Source organism: Mirounga leonina, unplaced genomic scaffold (genome assembly GCF_011800145.1).
Source record: "Mirounga leonina isolate KUSES-001 unplaced genomic scaffold, KU_Mleo_1.0 Mir_91, whole genome shotgun sequence".
Lineage (NCBI taxonomy): Eukaryota > Metazoa > Chordata > Mammalia > Carnivora > Phocidae > Mirounga > Mirounga leonina.
In genome coordinates this window covers 45840049-45866688 of record NW_023270839.1, presented here as the reverse complement: position 1 = coordinate 45866688, position 26640 = coordinate 45840049, and the positions used below count along the sequence as shown (strand labels likewise).

General features: G+C 46.8%; 1 protein-coding gene and 1 long non-coding RNA gene across 14 annotated transcripts in view; one reads left to right on the top strand and one right to left on the bottom strand.

Moving 5' to 3' along the window:
* The window catches only part of LOC118003398 (protein mono-ADP-ribosyltransferase PARP6), a 62342-nt gene that overhangs the window by 21152 nt on the left and 14550 nt on the right, over positions 1-26640 (top strand). For 7 of the 13 annotated variants that reach the window (XM_034994405.1, XM_034994404.1, XM_034994401.1 and 4 more), the window contains 5 exons: positions 5233-5312; positions 5704-5767; positions 5916-6000; positions 24667-24833; positions 25413-25504. In XM_034994405.1, coding sequence (XP_034850296.1) covers positions 5233-5312; positions 5704-5767; positions 5916-6000; positions 24667-24833; positions 25413-25504 — 488 coding nt within the window. Of the gene's footprint in view, positions 1-5232; positions 5313-5703; positions 5768-5915; positions 6001-6341; positions 7394-13427; positions 13573-24666; positions 24834-25412; positions 25505-26640 lie in introns of those variants that run through there. The other 6 variants (XM_034994412.1, XM_034994411.1, XM_034994410.1 and 3 more) reach the window with 3 other exon arrangements.
* LOC118003400 lies at positions 440-13234 on the bottom strand. The gene is made up of 3 exons (XR_004677330.1): positions 12933-13234; positions 12279-12395; positions 440-670 (listed from the first exon to the last, which is right to left on the bottom strand). It is a non-coding gene; the product is annotated as an uncharacterized LOC118003400 (long non-coding RNA).

Here is a 26640-nt window from a genome sequence, read left to right as displayed (position 1 = left end):
GACTGTATTTACGTCGCATTCATTTTGTAAATACATAATCTATGCTGTCTCCTCCTCGTTCATCATGGATACTTGGTCTTTGTCAGCTCTCTCCCCAGTCATAGATACATAGTCTGTCTCTCTGCCTCCTCTTATTAGAAATTTAGATTCTTTACAAGGCGAGGCCAGTTGTCTCCCTTTCTCTTAGATAGTCCTCTTCTCCATGGGGATAGTTTTATTTATTGTAGAGGCTTGACTCTGAGATTAAGTTAGGGATTAACTGGGAGATTGAAATGAGGCTTTGTGTAGACTACATTTTTGGTGTTAGCGGTAGCCTGTCATTATTATGGATGGTGTATGTGCCCACGTGCATGTGAGTTTATATATGAATACACTTGAAGGCTTGAGTAACTTCCATTGGCTTACATGTCTGGAGACATTGTTCTCCCTGACAACTACCTTTTAAAATTTCAACTGTTTATAATTACATAATATTATAATAGTTACATTGGATGGAAGAGAAAGCCTTGTATTCCAAAGATAAGGCATGAATGAAGCCCATATTCTAGTCAGGAGATAAGTCCAGCTTTGTTCTGTTCAGAAAACGAATCTGACTTGAAGCTCTCTCAGTGTTCCAGGTTCATGTCTTAGTTCCTTTTCACTCTTCTTTTGTTCTTGTTCTGTATAGTCTCTGTATAAAGGATAACCACCATATATTTATACATCTGCCATATAAAAGGGACAGTATTAGATTCTTTATAGGTTATTATTTAGTATTCTCCAGTAATTTAACTGTTACAAAGATAGGAAAACTTAGGTCCAGAATCATAGAACTTAGAAGAGTCTCTAAATTTTAAACTACTGTAACAACAGAAAAAACCCAAAAAACTCACCGAGCCTAGATAGTTTTATAAGTGAGTCTTTTTTTTTTTAAGATTTTTTTTTTAAATTTATTCATTTATTTGAGAGAGTGAGAGAGAGAGAGCACATGAGAGGGGGGAGGGTCAGAGGGAGAAGCAGACTCCCTGCCGAGCAGGGAGCCCGATGCGGGACTCGATCCCGGGACTCCAGGATCATGACCTGAGCCGAAGGCAGTCGCTTAACCAACTGAGCCACCCAGGCGCCCCTAGTTTTATAAGTGAGTCTTACACCAAACCAAACCAATTATTATAGTCTTATACAAAATTACCCAGAGAATGGAAATAGAATTATAAATCATAAAAGATCAGTAAATTTGACTTTATTAAAACTAAAAACTTGTGTTCATCAGAAGACTTTGTAAGAAAGTGAAAAGCTACAAACAAGAAGACATTTAGCAACACATTTAACTACAAAAGATTAGTAATAAAAATGTATTTTAAAAATCAAAGCGCTTGGGTGGCTCAGTCAGTTAAGCATCTGCCTTCAGGTCAGATCATGACCCCAGGGTCCTGGGATCAAGCCCCATGTTGGGCTCCCTGCTCAGTGTGGAGTCTGCTTTTCTCTCTGCCTCTCCCCTTGCTTGTGCGCTCTCTCTCTCTCTCAAATAAATAAAATATTTTTTTAAAAAATAAAATAATTAAAAATCAATAAGAAAAAGACAACCTGATAGGGAAATAGGTAAATGACATGAACCGGCATTTCACTGAAGAAATGACCAAAAAATATGAAAAGCTGCTCAACTGCTATTAATCAAGGAAATAAAATCAAGACCAAAAAGACTTACTATTTAGCACCTATGTGGATTGGCAAAAATCAAGAAATCTGGTAATACCTCTAATGGTTCTAGAAGTTGTAGATCAGCAGGATCTCTTTTATTTTTAATGGGGATATAAATTGGTATAACCACTTTGGAAAATAATTTGGTGTTAAATTTCATAGAGCTGAAAAATTTTATCCCAGCCACCCAGCATTTTCATTCCTGCCTACATACACCCAAAGGTGTACGTGAATGTTCAAAACAATACCATTTGCAATAGCAAATCTTGAAAACAACCCAAATGCTCATTATCAGATTATCAGGAGGATGGATAAATACATTTTAGTATATTCTCAGGGTGGATTATTATTTAGCAATGAAAATGGATGAACAGTGGCTCTCAACTATATGGAAAAATCTTAGTAATTAGTTGATTTTAAAACAGGCAAGCCCAGGGGCACCTGGGTGGCTCAGTCGGTTAAGCGTCCAACTCTTGGTTTCAGCTCAGGTCATGATCTCAGAGTTGTGAGATCAAGCCCCATGTCAGGCTCTGCACTTACCGTGGAATCTGCTTGTCCCTCTCCCTCTGCTCCTTCCCCCACCTCCATGTTTTCTCTCTCTCTCAAATAAATAAATAAAATCTTAAAAAAAAAAAGCAAGCCCAGAACACTACTGAATGATGTCTTTTTTATATTGTTCAAAAGCAAACAAAATTAAACATTTAGGTGCATGTGTGTATGTGTGTATGCTAAAACTAAAGAAATTTCAGGATAGTGGTTACCTCCAAGAAGAGGCAGATAGTTAGGTGTAAGTCACTAGTAATGTTTTGGTTCTTGGATTTAGTTTATAGGTTGGGTCTTTAGGTATAATAGATAATGAATAAATAAATTAATGATAGTGTGTCATGAACCAAACCTGATGATGAATCCACACAGGGTAAGTGCCCTATAAATACTGATTGAATGCGTGAATGAATCTTACTCTGTGTGCCTGCAGTGCAAAGTAGGGGTTGTGTTGGGGTAGTCTTTTTGGCTTCTTTGTCCAGGTTTCTCAGTTTTTATCTTTGTCCAAGCCTGAGCTTCCCTCATTAAACTCTTATTTTCTGAGTTAGATTCTTCTGGTTCTTGGTGCCCACAGAATTCTTGCTTCCTGTCTGTTCTCTCCCTGTTCCTGCCCTCTTTCCTCTCTCACTGGCTTCTGTTTACTACTAAGTGCCTGAATCCCTTTAGTTGCCATATGGAGCCAGGAATCTCTGTTGACCCCTTATCTTTCTTCATTACTTTCCTGATTATATAAAAACATCATATGGCACCATGCTTTTCCCTCTTGCAGAGGTCCATTGATTATGGATACAAAATGGCATAGGATTTTACTCTTAGAGTTACATCCAGTCCTTTATTACTTTACAGTTAGGAAAGCTCATACAGAGAAGTTAAAGGACTTTCTTGGGGTCACACAACTGTGAGTAGCAGAGCTAGGATTGGAGTCTAGGCCTCCTAGCTTCTAGGCCAGTTTTCTTATCACTTTATTGGATTGACCAGGTAGGCTTTACTTGAATGACTGCGTCTTTGAGGGTCCAAAGATATGTGAGGGTCTATCATATGAGATGTGTACAAATGTCCAGTTTATTGTAGTTACTCTAGCATTTAGCCAACTCTGTCTTCTTATAAGTTTCCATCTTACCCTATTTAGCTCTGGTTTTCTCTGTTCTTCCTCAGGGTATCCTTAGTTTTGTGGCATTCGGTGCCCTCTGGGAGCCGGTATAAATAGAGAGCATCCATTTGGCTCGTGGAGCCTCTATTCCAGTGACTTGGCCATTGTGTGCAGGTTATAATGAGGGCCAGTGAGAAAGAAGATGGTAATCATCTGTTTGTTTAGTTCTGTTTAGAGACTTCTGATATGTGTGTACTCTGGACACAAAGCATTAAGGGATTATGCCAGCCACCATGTTCTCAGATTTTGGTCTTGGTAAACTGACAGAAGATCATTGGGTCAATATGGACAGGACAGTGTACAACAGGATTGGGATGGGACAGGATTTGGATTGTATCATAAGGGCCATCTCAAAGACCAGCCATAGAAAGCAGATTGTTCTTTCTTATCCTCTGGGGTAGAACTTGAGTGGGAATTTCACTCAGAATCTTGCACTGAAATACCCAGGATGAGAAGGTCATGATGTTTGGATTCAGAGCTAAACCTAGTTAAGGCTAATGGAGAAAGTGGAAATAGAGGGGTGGTAAGTGTTCTGTAGGGGGAAGAAATTAATTTAAGTCTTGCCCTGAGTTTTGTTCAGGCCATAAATCTGTCATGGGACTTTAGTGTAAGTGCCTGATGAATTGACAGCCTGAGCAGTGAAGAATGTCAGTCCAGTCATCCGCACTCCTACACCATGGCTAGCACAAAACCAAGAATTGAAGCAGAGTGGGATTAGTAATAGAAAGTTGCAGGATGGAGTGGTGAGGCCGGGTTTATGGCCTGTTGTGATAGCATCATTTCCCATCTTCATCCATCTCCCCCTCTAACAGAAAGGGACACACATACACACACACGACTGTGATAAGGCTGGGCCTGTGAGAAAGCTTAGTACAAAGACTGAAGTCTTAGTCACAGGCCAAAAACAGTTGGGAGTAGGGGCACACAAGCACTGTTTTGTATCTAAATAAGAAAAATCTAGAAGGAGTCTATAAATGTTATAAATAGGGCTATTCACTGGGAGATATGGATGGTGGAGGATTTATGGATTTAGGTAGGGGGGAAACGAGGGAATTGGCACCACTTCTTCAAAGACTTGAGGAAGTAAGCAGGATTCTTAAGGTTGTTGCCATTGTGGTTACTTGTGGAAAATTATTCATCACTTACCTGCTGTGCTTTCTGCCTTTTCTTTTAAGTGACTCTGGTCATAGTTTTCTATGTAACTTTGAGACTAGAGCAGATCTGACTCGCAAAGCGAGTCTTCACTCTTCCTTTCACTTCCTCTTCACTCATTTTGCTCAACCTGGCATTGATCCAAGGTGTTGATACCACTTTCCTGGGCCCCTCATTCCTGGCTCATTTCATGTGTTCCTCCCCTGTCTTAGAGCCTTTTAGTAATTCTCTGATGTTCTCAGGATAAACTCCAGTTGCCTTAACATGGTCTGTAAGGCCTGCCTGATCTGACCTAGCTTAAAGCTTCCACATCATCTGTTGTCACTCCCCTTCCATTGACTATGCTCCATACAAACTAAGGCACATTGCTTTCTTCCATGTCCTGTTACCTCTGCCAGAACACTTTCCTCCTCTTCATTTAACTAGTTCTTCTTAGCTATCACTGGGAAGCCTTCTTCAAACCCCTAGAGCAGGCTAGTTCCCCCCTGTAGCTCACACATTGTTCTAGATTCTCCCCATTACACCTCTTACCATACTGTGTTGTAATTACTTGTTCTTTGCTCTAGTCTCCATCAGACTAAATTGTGTCAGGGCAGATACCTTGTTTGTTTTATTCACTACATGTGTAGCTCAGTGCCTGGCACTTAGTATGCACCTTAGTAAATATTTGAGAAATGGGTGAGTGAACTGGATTTGTTGTTCTGTGACAGGCATGGGAAAAGGACAGCACAGGATGCCCTCCAAGGATGAGCTGGTCCAGAGATATAACAGGATGAATACCATCCCCCAGGTATTATTGGTTGGCACTGCTCTAGTGAGGCAGAACCCTTCCCCTGGGATAAGTTTAGGCTACAGAGATGGATGGGGAAACAGATGATTGGGGAGGTGGGTAGTTTGCAGATCATTTGAAGGAATCAGATATGTTCTAAGATGAACAAACTTCCAGAGTCATATGTGTGGCCTCAGTCATAAGTATGAAAGCAGAGACTGAGTTTAAATGCAGTGACATGAAAATGTAAAGATGGAAGCTATGGACTCATCCAGACTGATTATGGGAAAGCAAATTTGGGCGAGGTGGTGTCTGGGGAGTCCCAGATATCCCCCCTAGCCATCAGCAGCTAACCGTGCTGTCTAGGTAAAGCTGTAACAGTCCACCTGGCTCTGCTTTCCTTCTCTTCCAGACCCGATCCATTCAGTCGAGGTTCCTGCAGAGTCGGAATCTAAACTGTATAGCACTTTGTGAAGGTAGGTGGCTCACCCAGTCCCTGTTTTTCTGTGTCCCCAACCTTATGATCCAGCCAAGGGTGTTGTTGACACATCATGTCTTCCCTCCCCTCCCTGGACTGTGTGACTTAAGCATTATATCTATAACTTCTGGCCCCCTTTTTCCCAGTGATTACATCTAAGGACCTCCAGAAGCATGGGAACATCTGGGTGTGCCCTGTGTCTGATCATGTCTGCACACGGTTCTTCTTTGTGTAAGTCTAGGAGGGTACCTTGGGGCTCACTCTGAGGAATGAGGGTGGGGGTGGGATGGTGTGATTACTGGGAAAGTCTGTTTCTGTCATCCAAGACTTATCCCTGGCTACCTGTGTGGAGCTGGCACTGGAATTTTCCCTGTGGAAGATGGGGATGGGTATAGGTCAAGGTCTGTTTAAAGGAAACGAGATAAGCTGAATCTTTTCCACCCAGAAGAATAGCAAGAAAGATTTTTAACTTCTGGGATGGGATGGCCACAACTCCAAATATAATTCCACTGGTTGACATTATTCTGGTATTGTTCTCCCCCTTATGCTCACACTTGCCCTATCTTTGGCAGATATGAGGATGGTCAGGTGGGCGATGCCAACATTAATACTCAGGACCCCAAGATACAGAAGGAAATCATGCGTGTGATCGGAACTCAGGTTTACACAAACTGAGGGGGCCCCAGCCCTCGTACCACCCCTGTTCCCCCAGGATCCATCTGCCCTCATACAAGGGCTCAGGAGCAGCATGCGAGGCTGCCCTGAGGAATCAAGGGGCCATTACCAAGGGGCAGGAAAAGGATAGAAGAGGCAGCCTTCATGGTGGAGACTGACCCAGGAACCACTCCACATTTGGATGGCCCAGACTGACTCCCTACTCCTGATTTTCCCAGTTGACTTCACCCTGTTTGTAAATAAAACAATAAAATGGAAGGTGCTGTGGACTGGATATGATCACTGTGGTCTGACTAGCCTTGGCCCAGCACCTGCCCCAAGCCCCCAAATGGGGTGTTGGGTGGGGAGAGTGGCATATCCTCAGGGTTGGAACTAATTATGTTGGGTGGAGTCAAAGCTGAGTCCATCTAGTGCAGTGTCCTACAGATCTGGCAACATTTTTTTCAGTGGACTGGATAAAGAAGGGAAACTTATCAGTTATGCAGATGACACAAACTCAGAAGGATAGAGAATACCACTGATGCCTGTTCCTCAAGATTTAAAAGGACCATTGAGGCCAAAGCAGCTCAGATTTCCTACCCTTAGGACCTCTGTCTTCTTTCTGCATTTAACCTAGCCACTCTCCCTTGCTCTCTCAGGGGTTGGGCCCCTCTCTCTTCCTCCCAACTATTTCTTTAGGGAAAGGGAGGTGAGGGCGAGATAGCTGAAAGGTACAGGAAGTTGGCTTGGTCTCTAATTTGATATCTCAAGAAATGCAGCCTCCCTTGATAAAACAAAATCCAGATTCTACAAGAAAAGACAGCTGTTTCTAGGAGACCTAATTGTTTCATTGAAATTCCCACTGCCAACCTGCTTCTGGCCTTTCAGGCTGTGCTTCATGTGCCTATAACCCTAAGTTCTCTGACAGGTTGGACATTGCCAAATATTTTATGAAATATTAATGAAGAAAAATAGATAAGAATAAGCACAGAGGTTACAAAAAAACATTAAACAAGGCTGGCTTTTCAAGTATTGGCTTCTTATTCTGTTATAGCTGCCTTTTTTTTTTTTTTTTTAAGATTTTATTTATTAGAGAGAGATCACAAGCAGGGGGGCGGGCAGAGGGAGAGGGAGAAGCAGGCTCCTGGCCGAGCAGGGAGCCCAATGCGGGCCTCGATCCCAGGACCCTGGGATCATAATCTGAGCTGAAGGCAGATGCTTAACCGACTGAGCCACCTAGGCGCCCCTCTGTTATAGCTTCTTGATTTACAGCGTCCGCCCAACACCACCTATTGTCTTTCATTACCTTCACCCTACTTTGGAGATAACCTTCTTTGCCTGAGTACCTTACCTGTGTTGTAGTTCCTGACCTGCCTTACATAGAAGTACCATTCTTTTTTTTTTTTTTTTTAAAGATTTTATTTATTTATTTGAGAGAGAGAGAATGAGAGACAGCACGAGAGGGAAGAGGGCAGAGGGAGAAGCAGATCCCCTGCTGAGCAGGGAGCCCGATGTGGGACTCGATCCCGGGACTCCAGGATCATGACCTGAGCCGAAGGCAGTCGCTTAACCAACTGAGCCACCCAGGCGTCCCATAGAAGTACCATTCTTAAGGTCTGTCCCCCTAGGAACTTTTTCTTAAACTTCATCACCCGTTCTTTAAACTTTTTTTTTTTTTTAAGATTTTTAAAATTTATTTATTAGAGAGAGTGAGAGAGAGAGCACAAGAGGGGGTAGGGTTAGAGGGAGAAGCAGACTCCCCGCCGAGCAGGGAGCCCGATGTGGGACTCGATCCCCGGACTCCGGGATCATGACCTGAGCCGAAGGCAGTCGCTTATCCAACTGAGCCACCCAGGCGCCCTTCATCACCCGTTCTTAATCAAGACTGTTACACTCTGACTCTACAAGTCTCCTAAGGTTGTCTGTCCCATTCTGTTTTCAGGTCTAGGAGAAATACCCTTCCACTAAGTAAATGGCCCCATCAGGAAGCCCACCCTGACTGAAATTCCTGTCTCCTAGGAGGAGCTCATCTGTATAGTATTAGAGATAGCTAACATTTTTTAGTTCTTACTAGGTAAGTGCTGGGCATTATACTAGTAAGCACCTTAATAATTTGCTAACACTTTGGCTTACTGTGTGCTTGGCATTGTAAGCCCTCTACGTGTATGGACTAATATAATTTGCACAAGCCTATGAAGTAGGGGCCGGCATTCCCATTTTGTAGGTGAGAAAACGGAGGCACAGAGGATAAGTGATTTACTCATATTCCACAGCTAGTGACCAACAGGTGACCTGACTCCAGAACTGTTATTCTGTTTCTAGGCTAGATAACCTTTCACACTTTACAAGTCATTTTTTCATTTAGTCCTGATAACAAAGATGGAAGATAGGTTTTCTTTAGAGATCTTAAATAACATGTCTGAGGTCACACAGCTGGTTAGTGGCAGTGCTGGGTTTTTAACCAGGGAACTGCTCAACTCCAGAATCTGAGCTCTTAATCATTGTTTTAATTCCTCAGAGGTTCTCAGACTGCGCACACAGGTGTTCCAGCAACTCAGCCTAGGTTCTTGGCCACTCCAGTGATATAACAACATTTTTGCTCAGTTTTCAGAAATTGTTAATGGATTTTTCTCAGTTGTAAGTATTTCTTATAATTTATCAGTGGCACCTGCTATAGGAAGTACTAGCAATAGATAGAATGAGAAGTAAAGCACAGATAGTATATATAACCAGGAGAAAACTCAAATATCTGAGCTAGTCTCATGGGTGTCACTTTTTTTTTTTTTTACAGCATATACATAATGTCTTTTTTATGCCAATAAGATTGTAATGACCTTAAATACACCATTTTATAGTGTCCCACATAAAAGCAACAGGACTCTGAATCTAAGCAGTTTGAAAGCCATACATAATCATATCTGAAAAGTTTTAAAAGCTATTTGATATAAAACAAATCTAATTAAAACCTATGGCACTTCTCTAACAACGATGACTTCATTGCAGGGAACTTGCAGGGTGGGGCCCTGAATTTCTGGGGAGGAATGCTCCCACAGCCTGGAGGAAGAGTGGAGGGAGGATTGCCTCTTTCTCTGACCCAGGCCTGCCTACCAGGGAGGTGGGGAGGTGGGGCCTGTGAAAGCCAGGTCTGAACCAGAGCTCATCCTTCACAGAGGCCAAGGCTAGTACAAATACTGCACACACAGGTTGACAGTGGCCTCCTATCTTTCACATGGTCCTGGGCCCAAGAAGCCTTAGTTCATTTAGACCTCGACATGCTGAGTTAGGGCTAGGGCCAGAGAAAGAACTATCTTCCTCAATTAGTTCCAGGTGGAGAGTAGATGGCTATGATTTCTGGATTGAGAACTCGGAAAAACCCCTGGAGTTTAACTTTCCTCTTCCTTCTCATGGTAATTTTCCATACAGGCAGGGTGTGGTCCTGACTCAGTATGTGGTGAGGATGTGGCCATCCATAGGGGAGGAGCCTTCTGCTTGGTTCTGCCTTTCATTCTGGCCAGTGGGGAGAGGGAGGAAAGAGTCTGGTGCTGAGTCATAACTGGGTTACTTAACAGCTTCTCATAGGATAGATTCTGACATGGAGGTTTGGGAGATGTCTCAGCTTCTGGGACCAATTTGAGAGTGGTGGGGAGGAAGCCTCATGGTCACACAATTACCTCAGAGCGCCCCTCCCCAGAAAGGTGGGAATAAAAGTCGGCTCCAGTTCATTTGAAGGGGCATCATTCTCTCTGGAGTATAGGACTTTCCACAGAGATTTCAGAACCACTTCCCCCCTCCATGCGCCCCCCCCAGTGGGGCCAATGATGCCATCCTTTAAGTTAAAGCATTACCTACAAAAATATTTTATCTAGGAGAGAGACCAAAGTCTCCTTAGTTCTAGCTGTCCCGTCTAGACTAAGTGGGTCAGGTTACTGGTAGCCAGTGAGCGTGGAGATGAAGACTGGAGGTATGGTGCCAAGCAAAAAGTTTGACTGAATTGCAGCAGGAGGAATTTCTGGGGAAGGGGTCACTTAATCCATTGTTCACTGCTACCTTTCTTGGTCTTCCGAATCTCCGGTTACTTTGGGGGATAGGGTCTGCTTACAATCCCACCAACATCTTAGCGAGCCTAGCTATGGCTACACTTGTAGGGAAAAAGGAGAGAGCACAGGGCTTCCATGGGACTGGCTTGGTGGATAGGATTAAAGTACTTTAGGGAGACTTTGTCCTGTGAGCCCTAACAGTTATGGGCTAGAGAAAGACTTGCAATGGGTGACGTAGGTTGACAGGGTCACCTTGATGAGGCAGTACTTCTACTGGAATGAACAAGGACTCCTCAAGCTTCCCTCCTGCTTCTAAGTGCTGATGGGGCATTTCCTCAGGAGGGGGGACGTAGATATAAAGTTGCATTCAGAAAACATTCTTTACCTTTCCTATCCCCTGGAATGGCCTTCCCATACCCATCTCTATCCTAACCAACCCTCCATGCCTCTTCCTACATGAAGCCTTCCCCTTCCCAGACAACTTGTTCTCTCATTATCCCTAATTTGAAAAGCCCAACTTTCTCTTCCAGGAGTTTTCTGTGGGGGAACTCTGGAATTAAGATCTTGTGCCACCCTGGTGAGCCTGAAGAGCTCTTGGGAGTCCGAAGGAAGGCATAGAATAAATTACGTCTACTTGTCTGGCTCTGGAAAGGGCATATAAAGTCCAAAGTGATAAGCACTTCTGCTTTAAATCAGACATTCAGGGCCAATGGACTGCCCTGGAAATCTGTATTGGCCTGAAAGAGAAATAACACTGCCGTTTCAGACAGGCCCAGAGTTCATGTAATGGTAAAGCCTGTAAACCTCACCCTCTTCACCAGGGCCAAAGCTTGTCTTTGGACCCCAGGGGTTTGGGTCCTGTACCATTTGCTGACACGCTTACCCCATCAAGGGACTCCAAATGACCTTCGAGAATTAGACCATTTGATTCTGTGGTTCTGTGGCCCTGAATCCAAACAGGTAACACAGCAATCTATACCCTCACTCTTACGCAGTCTAGTGAATCTAGCAGCTCCCCCTCCCATCCTGCCAGGTCAGAGAGCATAGTGGAAGGACTGGCTCTAGGGGAGGAGCTTCGGGGGGGGGGGTCTGTATTCTGCCTCAGTTCCCCCACCCCCAGGTTCATGTAGCCTCGAGGTTACTTGTTGCCGGGTCAAAGGAGTGGAGATTCAGGATGACCAAGTGAAGGCAAACAGTTACTTGAATTCAGAAGGATGTTCTGGCACTAGTCAAGAGGACCATCCTCCACAAGGTCAATTCCCAAAAAAGGGGAAGCTTGCTGGGCACCGTGCAGTACTCATTCACATACATCATCTGATCAAACCCCATCCTATGAAGCAGGAATTGTCTTCAATTTACTTTTAAGGAACTGGTCATAGAGCTAGTGAGTAGGATATGGTCATAGAACTAGTGAGTAGAATTGGAACTAAGATGGAATCCAAACTTTCTTGTATATTCTGCTTTTCAGCAAAACAATGTCAGTCACCTTCCATGTGACAAATTTTCACTATGCATCTAAATGTGAGCAAGGATATGCTGGATTAGTCTCTGCCAGAGTTTCATGGATGGCATTTTTTTTATGACTCTTCAGTTTAATACATATGCCTTTCAATCTTGGGAATACATCTAGACTTAGAACTTAAATGCAACATAGTCCAGCACTGGCCATTTCACTGACACCCCCACGCCCCAGTGTTGTCCACCACTCTTTTTAGTTCATCTTTAGCTCAGGGCCAACCAACTTCCTATCTACAACTAAGGGGACCAGAAAAAGCATCCAGAAGAAATTGAAGGATTCTATCGCAAACAGAAACTTACTTTTAGGGTGTCACTTTCTGGTCCCATCTTATCTGAACCAACAGGAAAGCGGAATGAAAGACCTGTGATTCCCCTGCAAGGCAGATGTCTCTCTAGCAGGTCACACCCATTGGTCTCCTGTTCCGGGGAAAGGAAAGACCCAAGAGAATAGTCTTAACGATTTTTAATGAGGCAACATTGTATCTGTTCTCAAAACTTGGCTTAATGAAGGCAAGAGTTAACAGCTGCTTCATTGATAACTGCTGTCATCACTGGTTGTTGACCAATCACCGGGAATCGGAAAATACTTTGGAGAAAGATGTAAGGAAAGCTCTAACGATATTGATTTAAATACATAAGGTTGAAAACAAAAGTGCTGATTCCTGCAGATTTTTTGGCTGTAACGTTCTGACATTTCCTGATGGTCAGTTCTGCACTAATATTAATACCTTCTATTCGCTTTCTACTCTCAGGCACGCTCTGCAGGATTCCAGCCCCAACTAAAGTATTCACCTGGCCCCAACTTGTCCTTCCTTGTTCTAGCCCTAAGAACAAAAAGACCTCGCGCTCCCGCTCCATGTACACTCCGCCCTCCCTAGTTCTCCCCTCGCTCCAGTGCTAGAGCCCTTCCGAAGGCGACCTCCAACCATCCCACGAGTCTCCATCTCTCCCCACCTTCTGATCCTAACTCGGGCTCCCTAACTTCCTGTGCGACTCAGTTTCCGAGGTGTGTGCCGGGGCAGGCACCCGGAGGTATGGGGAGTCGCGGGACGGGGCTGGAGGAATGCTCCTGGAGATCCATAAATCTGGGCACTGCCCGGTTAGGTCAGGACAGTTGGGGCAGCCTGGGCCGAGGGTCAAGAGAAGAGCCCTCGTCCAGCACTCCCAAGTTGGCAGCAACATGTGGTAGCCCCGGCGCCGGGGGGTCTGGGAGGGAGGTCTCCGGAGTTCCCGGGGCGGGCCCTGCCGCCTTGCCACTTCCCCATTGGCCCGCGCAGAGCGTCAAGGCTGCGATTTTTATGTAACGTGTCCTTCCGCCACGGAATATAGTCCTCCCCTAAAGGGCAACCTGACGGAGGGTTCCGAACGGCGGCACTTCCTCCTGAAGGTGACTGCGCCCGGCGAGGACGCGGAGGGGCGGGGCCGGGCGAGCCGGGAGCCAGGATTGGGTGCGGGGCGGGGCGGCGGAGGGATTGCGGCGGCCGCAGCGGGGATAACCTTGGTGCTCAGGCGGCCGACTCTGGCACAGCAGCTCCGCGTCGCGAGCGTCGAGACCGTTCTGCGGCAGTGCAGCTCGAGCGGGACCGCGCCGGAGGTGAGCGGGGCAGAGGCTGGGCCCGGCTCCGTGCGCCCAGCCAGTGCGGAATCCCGGCCGCCTGCGCACTCAGGGCACCCACACCCGGGCCGGCGCAGGCTCCCGGGCATCTTGCACCCGGTGGGGTCGGGAGAGAGGAGAAAGGCACCTCGCGCCTAGGGCCTGCTCTTCAGAGCCCCCAGACGCCCAGCTCCTGTTTCTTCCAAAGGCGCTCTCCTGCCCCAATGCTTACTCCCATTCTGGTCCCATCCTCGCCTCCTCGATCTGCTTCCATCATCACTTACTTCCAGTAATCCCTCCTCATCGGGTGCCTTCCTCTCCTCCCTCCAGCCCCCGCTCCTCTGTTCGCCTCCTCCCGTGGCCCCTTAATGCTATACCATTCCCCCTCTCCGTCTTCAACCTGGCCGTGTCCCCCTGATTCTGATGCTTTCCTTGAAACCTCTCCTCGAAACCCGTCCCCAGCTCCCTTCCCCCGTGCCGCCTCCATTCAGCGTCGTGTGCTCTTCCCGCGTCCTTGTCCCCCCTCATGCCTACCCCTTCCCCCATTCATGCTCTGGTTCCGCCCCTCCCCCCTCCATTCTGGTCACGTCCGCTGCTCCGCATCCCTCTCCTCCGCTTTCTGATTCGTTCCGCCCGGGTCCTCGCCCCTCCCCTCCGTCCTGGTCACGTCCGCCTGCATCCCCCGCCTCCCGCGTTTCTGCAGCGGGTGAGTCCTGGAGCCCCGGGCCCGCGTCCGGCGCTCACCGCCCGAATCGCAGTGGTCTGCGGATGGGCAGGGCCGGCTGCCGTGCGGCCGGGGGATGCAGCGGCGGCCGGGGACGCAGTTGGAAGATTACGTAACCCTCGGCCTTCCTGCTGCACGGGGAGGAGAGGGTGGTTGCCTCTGTGGCGCATTCCTGCTTGAGGCCGCCCCGGATTCGCCGCACTGGCCCCGAAGGGGTCGCCGGGCTCCCTCCCGCCGCGGCGGGGCTGCACGTAGCGGCCCGGGACCCGCTCCGCCCCTCCGGAGGACCAGCGCAGGCTCGCCTCTGCTTCACCTCGCTGAACATAGGCTCCCGATCGCAGAACACGGAGGTCTCGGGTGGGTGGGAGCAGGTTATAGGCAGAGTAGAAATATGTCCAGAGCTTGGCGCCACGTACCGCGTTCACTCAATAAAATCTCTGTGTGCCAAGCTGTTTTGGGGGAGGGGGGATGGCTAGAAAGGTCACAGCCCGCAACACGATGTGATTAGGGAACTAACATAAAAGTTACCAGTGGGAAGTGCTGCGAGGAAGGGACCGCTTCCTGTTGGGGGAGGGGGGGTTGTGTGTGGAGAAAGGCCGCACAAGGTGGCATCACACACTGGGTTTGAAGCAGAGGAGTACCTTCCAATGTGAAGGTTGTTTAAAAGCCCAGTTATGGAAAGGCATTCCTTGACTTTTTATCCGTGTTCTTCAAACCCAGGACATTGATCCTCTCCTGTACACATGAGTCTGATAGTTAAGGTCCAGGCATGATGGACAGAAGCATTGGGAAGTTAACAGGCTTTTAGATTCGGGTTTGAATCATGGATATACGGGAATGATGGAGGGAATTCAGCCCCAGGACCTCCGTTTCCCATTTGTGAACTGGGAGTAACATTTCCCCCGGATCGTTGAAAGGATCGCTTCCTTAATACACATACCTACATGTATATGTGGTGAATACTCTCCGCACTGCCTCATCTCTAAGTGAGATGTGCAGAAGAAATGGCTCCAGATGTATTCTTTGGTCACTGAGCACAATTACTTAAACTGTAATGGAGGTTGAGGGCTCATCTTCTCCGTGCCATCCCCAAACACATACTCAGAGTTAATCTTGGGATTAACTATTTAGTCAGGTTTCTAAGTACCAGACATCTCCTGGGAACCAATCACTTAAGGGATCCTGGTACACAGTGTTTACAAAGTAACTAATAATGTTACCTTGCAGCTCTCCCCTCGCTACAGGGGCTCTTTGGGTCTCCCGAGGATCAGGACCTGTAGACAAAGGAAGGCAAGGAGGGCCAGAATTCCAGCAGTTGGTGTTGGGCTGTAAGAGTAGAAACAAACTTGTAACCCCCAAACTGAAATCTGCACACGCTATCCCCACCTGCTCCAGGTGGAGTTCTAGGATTTGCTCAGCCAGGTGGTAAGTGTGAGGATGGGAGGCAGGGGCAGTAGCCGCCTCTTGGCAGGACTGAGGGTGTGGCCACTCCCTGGGCTACAGAGGATATCCTAGGTCAGGACTCTTGCTCTGTGGCATTGTTAGCAAATAATTTACTCTCTTGTTGCCTGACGATGCTGTTGGGAAATGGAGTGGGGCTGTCCTGAGGGGAAGGGTATGTAACCCATCACCAGGTCTGTGGGAGGGTGGGGGGGCCTCCAGGGGGAAGATGACTCAACCTTTCAACTGCTCTGCTTTTGAGAGAATTCTCTTCGTTGGGTGAGTGGGAAACTGCATTGTGGTCTTCGCAGGTTTAAAAAGTCCCTTCTCTCCATTTAGTGAGTCAAATAGTGAAGCATGCATTTTCCCCAAGTTAAAAATGGTTTCAGTTAAGTGAAAAAATGGTTGTCCAGGTGCCCCAGCTGTCTGTACTGCCCTAGGAGCTTAGGCACAGCATGGCAGAACCCTGTGCCTTGGTCATGTAGTCTGTGCACCTGCATTCCTGAGACATGGCAGCCCTGTCATGGTCATGAAAAACAACGACTGAAAGAATGTCCTTGAACTCATTCTTGAGTTATTGGACTTAAGTCAAAATAAATGGACATTAGTCTCTTCCTGTCTTAGTATAGCTGCTCTCATTTTAAGCACTGCATTAGGAGTAAATAATTTTAGTGTTGAATTCAGTTTAACAACAAGCATTATTGGGTCTCTAATAATTTGCCAGTGACTTGGCAAATTTGGTAGCTGGGACTCCAAACAGACCTAGCACCTCGTAGGAGTTGCTTCTGTGCCTTGAATGTTGTGACATTAAGGGGGGTGGTTCACAGGAAAAGCCATTTTATTTCTTAAAGCTGTGTGTTTCTTAATGTTGAGGCGGTGGAAGAAATGAGGAAATGCCTTACGAGCTAGAAAGCAGCTCTTAGCATTATCAGTTCACAGTACTCTGGTTCTAATTTACTTTGCTTCAGCTTGTATGAAGGCATGTCAGGATGCGTTATTTTATTTATTTATTTATTTTAAAGATTTTATTTATTCATGAGAGAGAGAGAGGCAGAGGGAGAAGCAGGCTCCCAAGGAGCAGGGAGCCCGATGCGGGACTCGATCCCAGGACCCTGGGATCATGACCTGAGCCGAAGGCAGACGCTTAACCATCTGAGCCACCCAGGCGCCCCAGGATGCGTTATTTTTGCCAAGAGCTAAGACTGAGCTCAGGGTAGGGGAAAATGACTCATCTGACATTTTCTTTCTGAATCATTCTAAACGTCCACAGTCAAATCTCAGTTGACACACCACAAGGATGAGTCGCCTATGTGAGCAGAGTTCTCTTGCAACCTTGTTGAGGATGTTGGGAGATACAGAAGTGATTTACTTGGGAAGAGGTCTTAGAGGAGGGGCGCCTGGCTGGCTCATTCAGTAGAGCATGCAACTCTTTTTTTTTTTTTTTTAAAGATTTTATTTATTTATTTGAGAGCGAGAATGAGAGAGAGAGAGAACATGAGAGGGGGAGGGTCAGAGGGAGAAGCAGACTCCCTGTCGAGCAGGGAGCCCGATGCCGGACTCGATCCCGGGACTCCAGGATCATGACCTGAGCCGAAGGCAGTCGCTTAACCAACTGAGCCACCCAGGCGCCCCGAGCATGCAACTCTTGATTGGGGTCGTGAGCTTGAGACCCACAGAGATTACTTAAAAAAAATTTTTTTTTAAGTCCTCTAGGACCGTGAGTCATCACTTTAAACCTCAATTCTAGGACAGCTGGGAATAGAGCTAAAGGAAGACTGTTCTTAATACTAGCACACTTTCTGGGAACTTGGATTTTTCACCAAGAGCCAGCTTTAGACTAGATAAATGAATGGCCTGATTGGGGCTTTCATTAAAGAAGCTGTTTCGGGAAAGGTGAGCGGGGCTGCCAAGCGAATGGCAGCGTGCAACATCTGGTGGGCCTTTCGGCCTCTCAGCTTGGGAGGGGAGGGTGGCAGGGCCGACAAGTGGTGTGGTGCCCCGCCCCTGCGGTGGTTTGTGCCTGTCTGCACGTAGGAGGGTGAGCCTGGCTGCAGTACCTCCTGTGGCCTCTGAGACTTACCTCCCCCCACTTCTGTCCATAGGCAAAGCTTCTGGGGAGCTCTAAGCCTCTCTTTACTGACGCCAGCAAGCTATGTTTGGAAAGTTAGGCAGGGGCCCTGATGGGGGGCAGATGCCAAGACCAGCTACGATAGTGGCAGCTTAGCTGACACAGTCTGAAAAATTCTCTAGAAAGGAGCCCATTCCTTCCAAGCCTTTGAAATCAACCTACAGCTAGTATTTATTGAATTTTAGACAACTGGTGTCTTCCCTGTTTGCAGTGATGAGTGCAAAAGAATTATGCAGTCAGTGAGTTGGTCGTGGTACAGGAGACAAAACCATGGGCATTTTGGAGGAGCCCTGGGAGTTTTGATCTAGTTAGAGGTAGGGAAGTAGAGACTTTTAATATATGGTATTCCTCTTTTGTTATTACATTAGAAAGCAGATGAATAAATACCACCTATCAGGAGGGTGAACATATTAAAGCTCTGACAATATTGAATGTTGGCAGAGGTGTGAGAGGGCTAGAACTCATGTCCCTCGTTAGTTGTAAATGGATATAACCACTTTAGAGAGCAATTTGGTGATATTTGGTAACATAGAAAATAAATATACCCTGTGACTCAGGAATTCCATTTCTGGGTATATATAGCAGCTCACACTTGCACAAGGAGCCATGTACTAGGAGAGTTGTTACTGCATTGATTCATAGGGGAAAAATTGATTTAATGGGGGAAGGATGGCCAGCCAGTAAGGTAACAAATAAATGATCTAGTCATGCAGTGGATCAGGATAGCAGTTCATATGAATTAACTAGATCTACGTCTCCACTGGATAGATCTTAAATGTGCTGAAAAAAGCAAGATGTTTATTCGTATGGTATTCTACTTAGGGCATTTTAGAAAAACAATATCATAGGGGTCAGCATAGATATCGATACACTTACATGGATTAGAAGGATACAAAATTCCTGACAGTGGGTGGGTGTCAAAGTTCAGGAGGGGCTGTGGAAGGGTTGGAGGGATCTGGGGATGGAGGGAAAATAAACTATAAAATTGTAACAGGTTTTTTTTTTTTTTTTTTTTTTTACGTCTAAAGGAATTCTGGCTAAAGGTTAGTAGTCAGTTCTGGGTGGTAGAAATACAGATGTTAATATTCCTTTTTTTTTTTCTTTGTTTCAAAGTAAAACAGAATAGAAGCAGACCTGTGAAGGTCACTGTAGGAAGACCAGTCATTCGAATTAGGTCTGTTCTTGGAGAGGTGGCACTGCCCTCCCTCCCTCCTCCGCCTCCTCTCCCCCCCCCCCCCCCCCTTCCAGCCGTGATGCAGGGTGAGCTCCTGTGAATGCTGGGCTGGAATGCCTCATTGTGGAGCCCATCACCGGTCCTGGTTGTATGTACCTGACTTTGAAGGGCCTTGAACTACAGAGTCCCCAGTCCCTCGCTGCTTCCAGAGTATGATTATCATGCCCTAAAACACTGCCTCATTATGTTAAGCCTAGTAAGGAGGCATCCTAACACAGGACAACAAAAGCTTCTTCCAAACTTCCTCCTTTAGGCTGAAACCACTTCTCTGCTCTGAGCATCTGTGGTCAAACAAGGGTATCTGAAGGTTCTCTGATTTGGGACTTCTGCCCTGGAGCTGTGGTCCTTGGTTGGGGGCAGGGGGAGTGGGCCCATTTTGTATCTGCTTTTGTGCCCTATTCACACTTGAGTTTGAAATAGAACCTGAGGTTCCTGCTTATGAAGTTGAAGTCCCTTAGGTTTAGCCCCAAATAAATGAAAGCAAGGGAATGTTATTTGAACCTGCGAGTGGGCTCATTTTGTTTTATGTAACCAGGTAAGCTAGACTTTGCTGTCTGTTGTCGAGCCTGCTGAGGGTAGAAGGGACTTCAGCTAAAAATTGCTTCTCCTCTATACCCCGTTCCGTATGCAAATGCACGATATCATTACTCTAGCTGTAGATCAGGACAAACAGCCGTTCGGCGCAGACCTTCCTAGGTTCTGTGGGTGGCCCGGCACCCATTTTGATCTTCTTGTCATAGTTAGATTAGGGCCAGTCTTGGGAATTCTGTTGTTCCATCATCTCTCTAGAGAGCAGGCTGGCCCGAACACCTCGTCTGTTCTGAAGATGAGGGAATTGAAAGGCCTTCATCATGCTGGCTTGGAGCCTTGGAGGTGTAGGTAGCATATTGATGACAGAGCAGGGAAGACAATTGTGGGCATCGGGTGCCATCATGATTGGGTTGCTCTGTGTGCTGAGGTCAGCATCAGAGCAGACTTGGTGCAGAGAGCCCTGGCTGGTTAGAAATTGGCGTATGCACATACAGGCTCATGGGCCAGGCTGGTTACTAGGGCAGAATGATTTGGGCCTTTGTGGAAGAGTCGGTGGAGTGAAGTGTGAATCTGTCCCGGCACAACTTGCCAGCAACAGTAGTGGCTCTAAGAAGTGGCATATCGTATTTTTTTATATGATCCCACCCACTGTGGTTTCTGGAGCGTGGCCAGAGGATTGTGTCTGGCACAGAGGAAGCCCTCGTTTTAGAGAACCAGGAGCTGCTTCAGATAAGAACGGAAAGGTGGGATCGGGGACACGTGGAGCAGAGGTGTGACTACGCCTACGCCATTCCCTCAGTCCGCACTAAGCCCTCTCCTGGTGTCCCGTTTCTCACAGAGGAGAAATGGCTCCGAGGAAGATTCTCCTGCAGGGGCTCAGGCTCCAGAATAAGGTTCCCGTACCTGGGCCCAGCATTTGCCACCCTCAGGGGATACGCCGGGCTTCCACTGCTGGCTGGAGGTTGGCTCCGCATGTCTGTGCCTCCCGAGGAGGAGGATGCAGTAGTGAGTCAGACTGGCCCCGGCTGGGCTGCATGTCCTGGCAGGCCGCTGTCCAGACAGCGAGCACAAGGGAGGGGAGCTCTTCCCAGAGGCCCGCCCTGAGAAGCCAACGGCTCTGGCTGCTGCCCTGGGGCTGGGGGAGAGTCCCAGGATGTTTGAGGAAGAACTGGAGTTAGGTGGTTGGCAGGATGGGCAGCTAGTGCTCAGGAGGAAGAGGCTTCTAGAAGACCTGGGAGATGGGCAGCAGAGCACTGACCTTTCAGCAAGGGAGGCTCCAGGGCACAGCCTGAGTCAGGAGACCAGTCGGTGACCTGGGGATGAGACCTGAGTTGTTCGGTTTGGTAGAGGTCTTGAAGGGTCTGTTGAGATCTCGTAGGAGTCTGGACAAGTAAGCCTTTTTTTTTTGATTGCTGGTGTGGAAATCCACTCAAAACGCCAAATAAATTCTCATTTGTTATTTTTTGCATTTCATAGGCTGGGGTGAGCAAAAAATCAGAGCTTGCAAAACCTCAGATTTCATTTGAGATAGTAAAATAGGGTTATTGTTTGAGTGCAGTATAATTGTATCTGCTAATGGCATCTCCTGGCTTTGGAGGCCGTCCTTCTGTACCAGAACATCCTTGTCATAAAGATTTTGCTGTGAAGCTGAGTCCAGACTAAAAACAGGGAAAGAAGTTTGCTGGATTTGTGTGTGTAACTCACAGGTTTTTGGCATAGAATTGTCCTGTGGACTATATTAATTTTTTTTTTTCTTTGAGGTTCTGAGTGGATCAAGGTTGGCCTTAAGCCAATGGAACGGTCTGGCAATGCATTTGTGATCTAGGGCCCTCATGCGTTACCTCACCTCTGCCACATTTATTTTTTTTTTTTTTAAGATTTTTAAAATTTATTTGAGAGAGAATGTGACAGCATGATGGGGGGAGGGTCAGAGGGAGAAGCAGACTCCCCGCTGAGTGGGGAGCCCGATGCGGAACTCGATCCCGGGACTCCAGGATCATGACCTGAGCCGAAGGCAGTCGCTTAACCCCCTGAGCCACCTAGGCACGCCCCGCCTTTGCCACATTTAAGCAGAGTATTCCTGAAGCTTGTAGAGCAGTGGTTGATTAATAAAACTGGAGGCTTCACCTTTGTTTTAATTCCAACTCTTTTACCAGGAAACTTGTAAATATACCATTTTCAGAAGAGGTACATTTGTGATTTTTCTTAATGCAAAGTATTTCATATCAGTAAATTTATTAGTAAAGGGAAGAACAAATTTTGCTGTAATCCTACCATCCAGATGACATGCTGTTACTATTTGTGTAGATCTGCTTCCTGTCTTTTTATTTATGTTTAATTTAGTATCCCTTCTCTCTAAAAAAACAGGAGCGACCAGGTTCTTAAATAGAATAGTGAAATGTTAGTAAACCACAGGCTTAAAGAGAACTTAGAGGGAAGATAATCTGGGTATTTGGGAGGAGATAAGCATTATAGATGAGCCAATAAGAAATTACCTGCAAATTTTCTGTGACCAGTTTCTTGGTATTTCCTTGGGAGGTATCTGTTTTTCTCTGTAACCTAGCTGAATCTCTAGGAGCAGCTACCTCTGGTTACCTGGTTATTAAGGTAATTTTTCCATTGCCACAAAGAACTTCAGTTCCACTCAGCTTCTACCTTGATCCTTGTACAGCTCTGCAGAGCAAACCTTACTCAGCTCCGAGCGGTCTTTGCGAGTGGGGCCAAGTTGCCACCCTGAGCCAAAAAAAGATCATTATGTCACCAGAAGCCCAAGCCCCGAGAACACAAGGTATGACCCAATAACCTGTGGGCCCCCCCCCAGGTCTTTGCAAGGAAACCCTCATGTCTCAGAGAAGAGGCAGCTGATGATTTTTGTTTTTTTGTTTTGTTTTGTTTTGTTTTGTTGGCAGCTGATGATTTTTAAGAAGATTGGGGTTTAGTTGCTCTAACCCACTCATTCAGATCTTAATTTGTTGATGATAACAGTCCTCAGACTGGATGATGACTCCACTTGGAGGCCACAGTAGGCCTTTGTGTTCCAGTTGGCTGGGTGTGCCTCCTGGTGCACATCTCTTCAGTCACATTCCCTTAACAGCCAGCTATACCTAAGCCCCGCTGTGGGCTCTGACGGCACACGATCCCGGACCACCCGGAACCCTGGCCACCGAGGCAGTCCCTCCGGGAATTCATAAGTTCTTCAGATTTGGGGAAGGGGAGAAGGGAGGTATAACTTTGATTTTGACCACGAGGCATTAAGGTACACTGAAAGGTCATTCGACAGACCCTGGAATACTTCCAAGTACTAGGTGCTAACAGATCTAAAAGCGAATAGGTCATGGAGGAGAGGACCTCCAAACATTTTCGATTTGGTGCCTGGTGTGTATTAGGGAATTAGGAAATGCACACTGAAAAGAACAGTGCATTTGCCACGTGGAATAGTTAGCCAGTATCTTATGTCCCATTTTTAAAGTTTTAGCTTCTGTAGCTGAAGGCTTGTAGCCACCCGTTTTCAGTAGCTGACTGGAGGTTTGCTCACAGCTGGTCACAGAGCTTCTTGGGCTTCTAATCAGAATTCTTGAAGGTACAGAGATGGGTTGAGATGCTTGCTCTACCCAAGCTACAGAGTCCACAAAGAGGCCACAAAGTCAAGGACAGAGGAGGACAAAGAGTAAGAGGGATATATATGGGGTGCCTTGAATTTAGAGCCCTGAGATTTAGGAGGATCTGGGATAGGGCTGAAGAGGGGCTTGTTCTGGAGCCTGGGCTGAAGCCTATAGGCTCAAGGGTTTTAGGAGTAGCCTTTGGTGGGAGAACTTGAGGAAGGGATGGCCTTGTGATGAGGAGTGTCGGGTTTCACACTCACATCCTTACCTGGTGGTTCTTCAGACATTTCCTGGAAGCTTCTTAGGTCTTTGTAATCAGCTAACTAACCGGCTGAGTGAGTTTAGTTGTCAGTCAGTAATGAAGAAAGCAAAGGTCGGGACCAGTTGTCAGGATTGTGACCTGGCCTGGTTAATTACCTGAAACAGATAGTCTTTGCGGTGTACTTGTCAGAAAGGGAATTGGGATGGTGTATCAGAAAATCAGTTGGGAAATCAGTTGGGAAAAGGATATGGCAAAGCCACCTTGATTTCTTTGTGTTGTAACCATCCTGTGAAAGTAGCTGTAATGTTTTTAGAACCAGACCAGTGCCATTGGGGTTATCTCTGGTTTTCTGCAAATTGCTTTGCACATCCTAAAGTCCTGCTGACCAAAGTGGTTGTCGTTTTTAGGTACAGACCCCTGGGGCAAAAGATTCTGCATGTAGGGTTTTGGATCAACTTTGCTTCCTGTCCAAGGACTGGTTTTTACTATCTGTCAGCGAACTGGGACCTACTCTCCTGCCAGACTGAGTTGAGGAATGAACTTAGGTGGTGCTCCGAGTTAGTGAAAATCTAGGATTCCTGAGCTCAAAGTACTGCCTGGATGGTGGTTTTCTTTACAACCAGGAAAATCACTTTGAGTTTGGGTGGGGATTGTTAAAAAACAATGTGGATGCCCCTCCCCGTAGCAGACATTTATAGCTTTGAGATAGCTTTTTGTACAAAGATCTATATTTGCCAAGGTACTAAACGAGGAGTTAGTTCTTTATATCGCTGGTTATATCACTGGAGGATTGGTTACAACTTTCTTTGGAGGTAGCTCCTTCGGTGCCCGTGAAATGTTACTTGTAGGATTAACAGGAAAACTGTCAACGTAGATACTAGCCCATTGTAAGGGAGGTCTGCTTACAGTGGATACTTGGGAAGTACATGCATTGGGTACGAGGTTTTAAATTGTCCTCTGAGGTCCGTTCCGCTTGCTCACGGTCACGTGAACCCTCTGCCCGACTTGAGGAACGCCCACATGGCCAGAGTGTGGCGGGGCTCCCTGTGGCTTGTGCACAGTGTGCTTATTGAGTTAATGTGTAAGCAGGAAACAGCCTCCTGTGCGGAGGGGTATATTAACCACCTGGGCTTCTCGGATTGATCACTGTCTCTTCAACTCCCCTGGATCCAGGACCTCAGCAACCATGTCAAAGCCCCATAGCGATGTCGGCACTGCCTTCATCCAGACCCAGCAGCTGCACGCAGCCATGGCCGACACGTTCCTGGAACACATGTGCCGTCTGGACATCGACTCGCCACCCATCACGGCCCGGAACACTGGCATCATCTGTACCATCGGTGAGTGGCTGTGGCCCCCCTGTTCCCCACCCCCAAAAAAACAGGGGCTTCATAGGACCGTGATCTTTTCTCCTGAAGAGACAAAAGAAATGTAGCAAACCTGAGTGCTGAGCGAGATGCTACACGGGTTCTTTTGGGGACTAGGAAGTGGCGATAAGGAATCTGCATGCTCTGTGTTGGCTGCTAAAGGCAGAATTTAGACGGTGTCTTCCTTAATAGCACATCTTTTAGGAGCATCTCAGAAATCTAGGGAAGATCTTTTTGACGTGCTCCAAGACTCTGTGGTTGGAAAACCAACCAGGCTTTGGGGAGAGTAGAGAGGGCTGGTTAAGTCTTACTTAGGCTTTCCTCGTTAGATGTAGGAGCCTATAGGAGTTGAAGGGAATAGGAAAAGTGTTCCCTTAAATCAAGAAAATGGGCAAACACAGTAACAGCCATCTATATGCTTTTGAAAGAACCTTGAGTGATTTGTAGGAGGAAAATTTAGGGGAAAAGAATATCAAGGATTCTTCAAACTTGAAAGTGTTATTCCTCCTTTGAATAATTAACACTTTGGCTTTAAAACTTTTTTTTCACTAGGCCCAGCTTCCCGATCGGTGGAGATGCTGAAGGAGATGATTAAGTCTGGAATGAATGTGGCTCGTATGAACTTCTCTCATGGAACCCACGAGGTGAGCCTCAGCTAGATGGTTTGGCCACTGGGGCAGCGTGCAGGAAATTGGGTGGCAGTGTGCTGTTCATTTAGCCACAGTGGAGCAAGCAAGAAAGAGTCTGGGGTTTATAGCCAATGCGGAGGTCGTCTTCACTGGCCTGTCCTTAATATCCTTCCCCCATCTCCTGCCATCCCAGCTGGCCAAGTCTCCTTACGTGGAGATGATCTTTGGTTATTGGCCATGGTTTTCCCACACACCTGTGCTGACAAAAGTGTGCAAGGGTTGGGATGCCTGGCTGGCTCCAGCAGAGGAGCATGCAACTCTCAGTCTCAGGGTTGGGGCTTTGGGTCCATGTTGGGTGTAGAGATGGCTGGGAAAATAAATAAACTTAACAAAGTGTGGAAGGGTCTACTGGAGAACCCACAGTGCTTGCCACCTCCTACCCCTGGGTCTCCATAACAGTTCCTATTGCAGAGATGAACCAAAAGGTCACCCTGCAGCTGGATTTCTGGCCTAGTTTAGACCCACGATAACTGAGCAAGTCCAGGAGAGGAGTTTCTACCATTGCAAGTTAAGTACTGAGTCTAATGCACCAACCCTGCTTCATCAATATTGTGTTCCTGGCCTATCTCTTCCCAGGGGTCCTGGTACATTAAAACCAAGTCAGCACACTTCCCCAGCAGCCTGGTAGGAGTGTATTTGTGCTGAGGCTGTGTAGGAGCTGACTTGCCCTGTGGACGGAGGCCTTACCCAGGGACCAGGTGGCAACTCCTGGGACATGCTCCATCCCTGCTCCTGTTCCCAAACTCATTCAGAGGGAGGAGTGGAGGTTCCTTGAGGGACAGTTCCTTTTAAAACCCATCAGGCTCCATCATAAGCTGTGGGATTTCATACTGGCATTAATACAGAAGAAATGGATGAGCCAGACTTTCCCCTGTCTTGACTTCTGATACTTCCTGTTCGGAATAAAGAATATGCTACCCTGTAAGGACAGGTGGTGAGGGGTTGCCCTCTGGCATCTGGAAACTGGTGTTAAGTTTAGACTAAAAATAAAGCCTCAGGAAGTACAGTCCAAAAAGTTAATTTCTCCTTCTGGAAATGTGAGACTCTCCATCGTGGGTTCCCTAACCTGTGTTTCATAAACAGTTTATGGC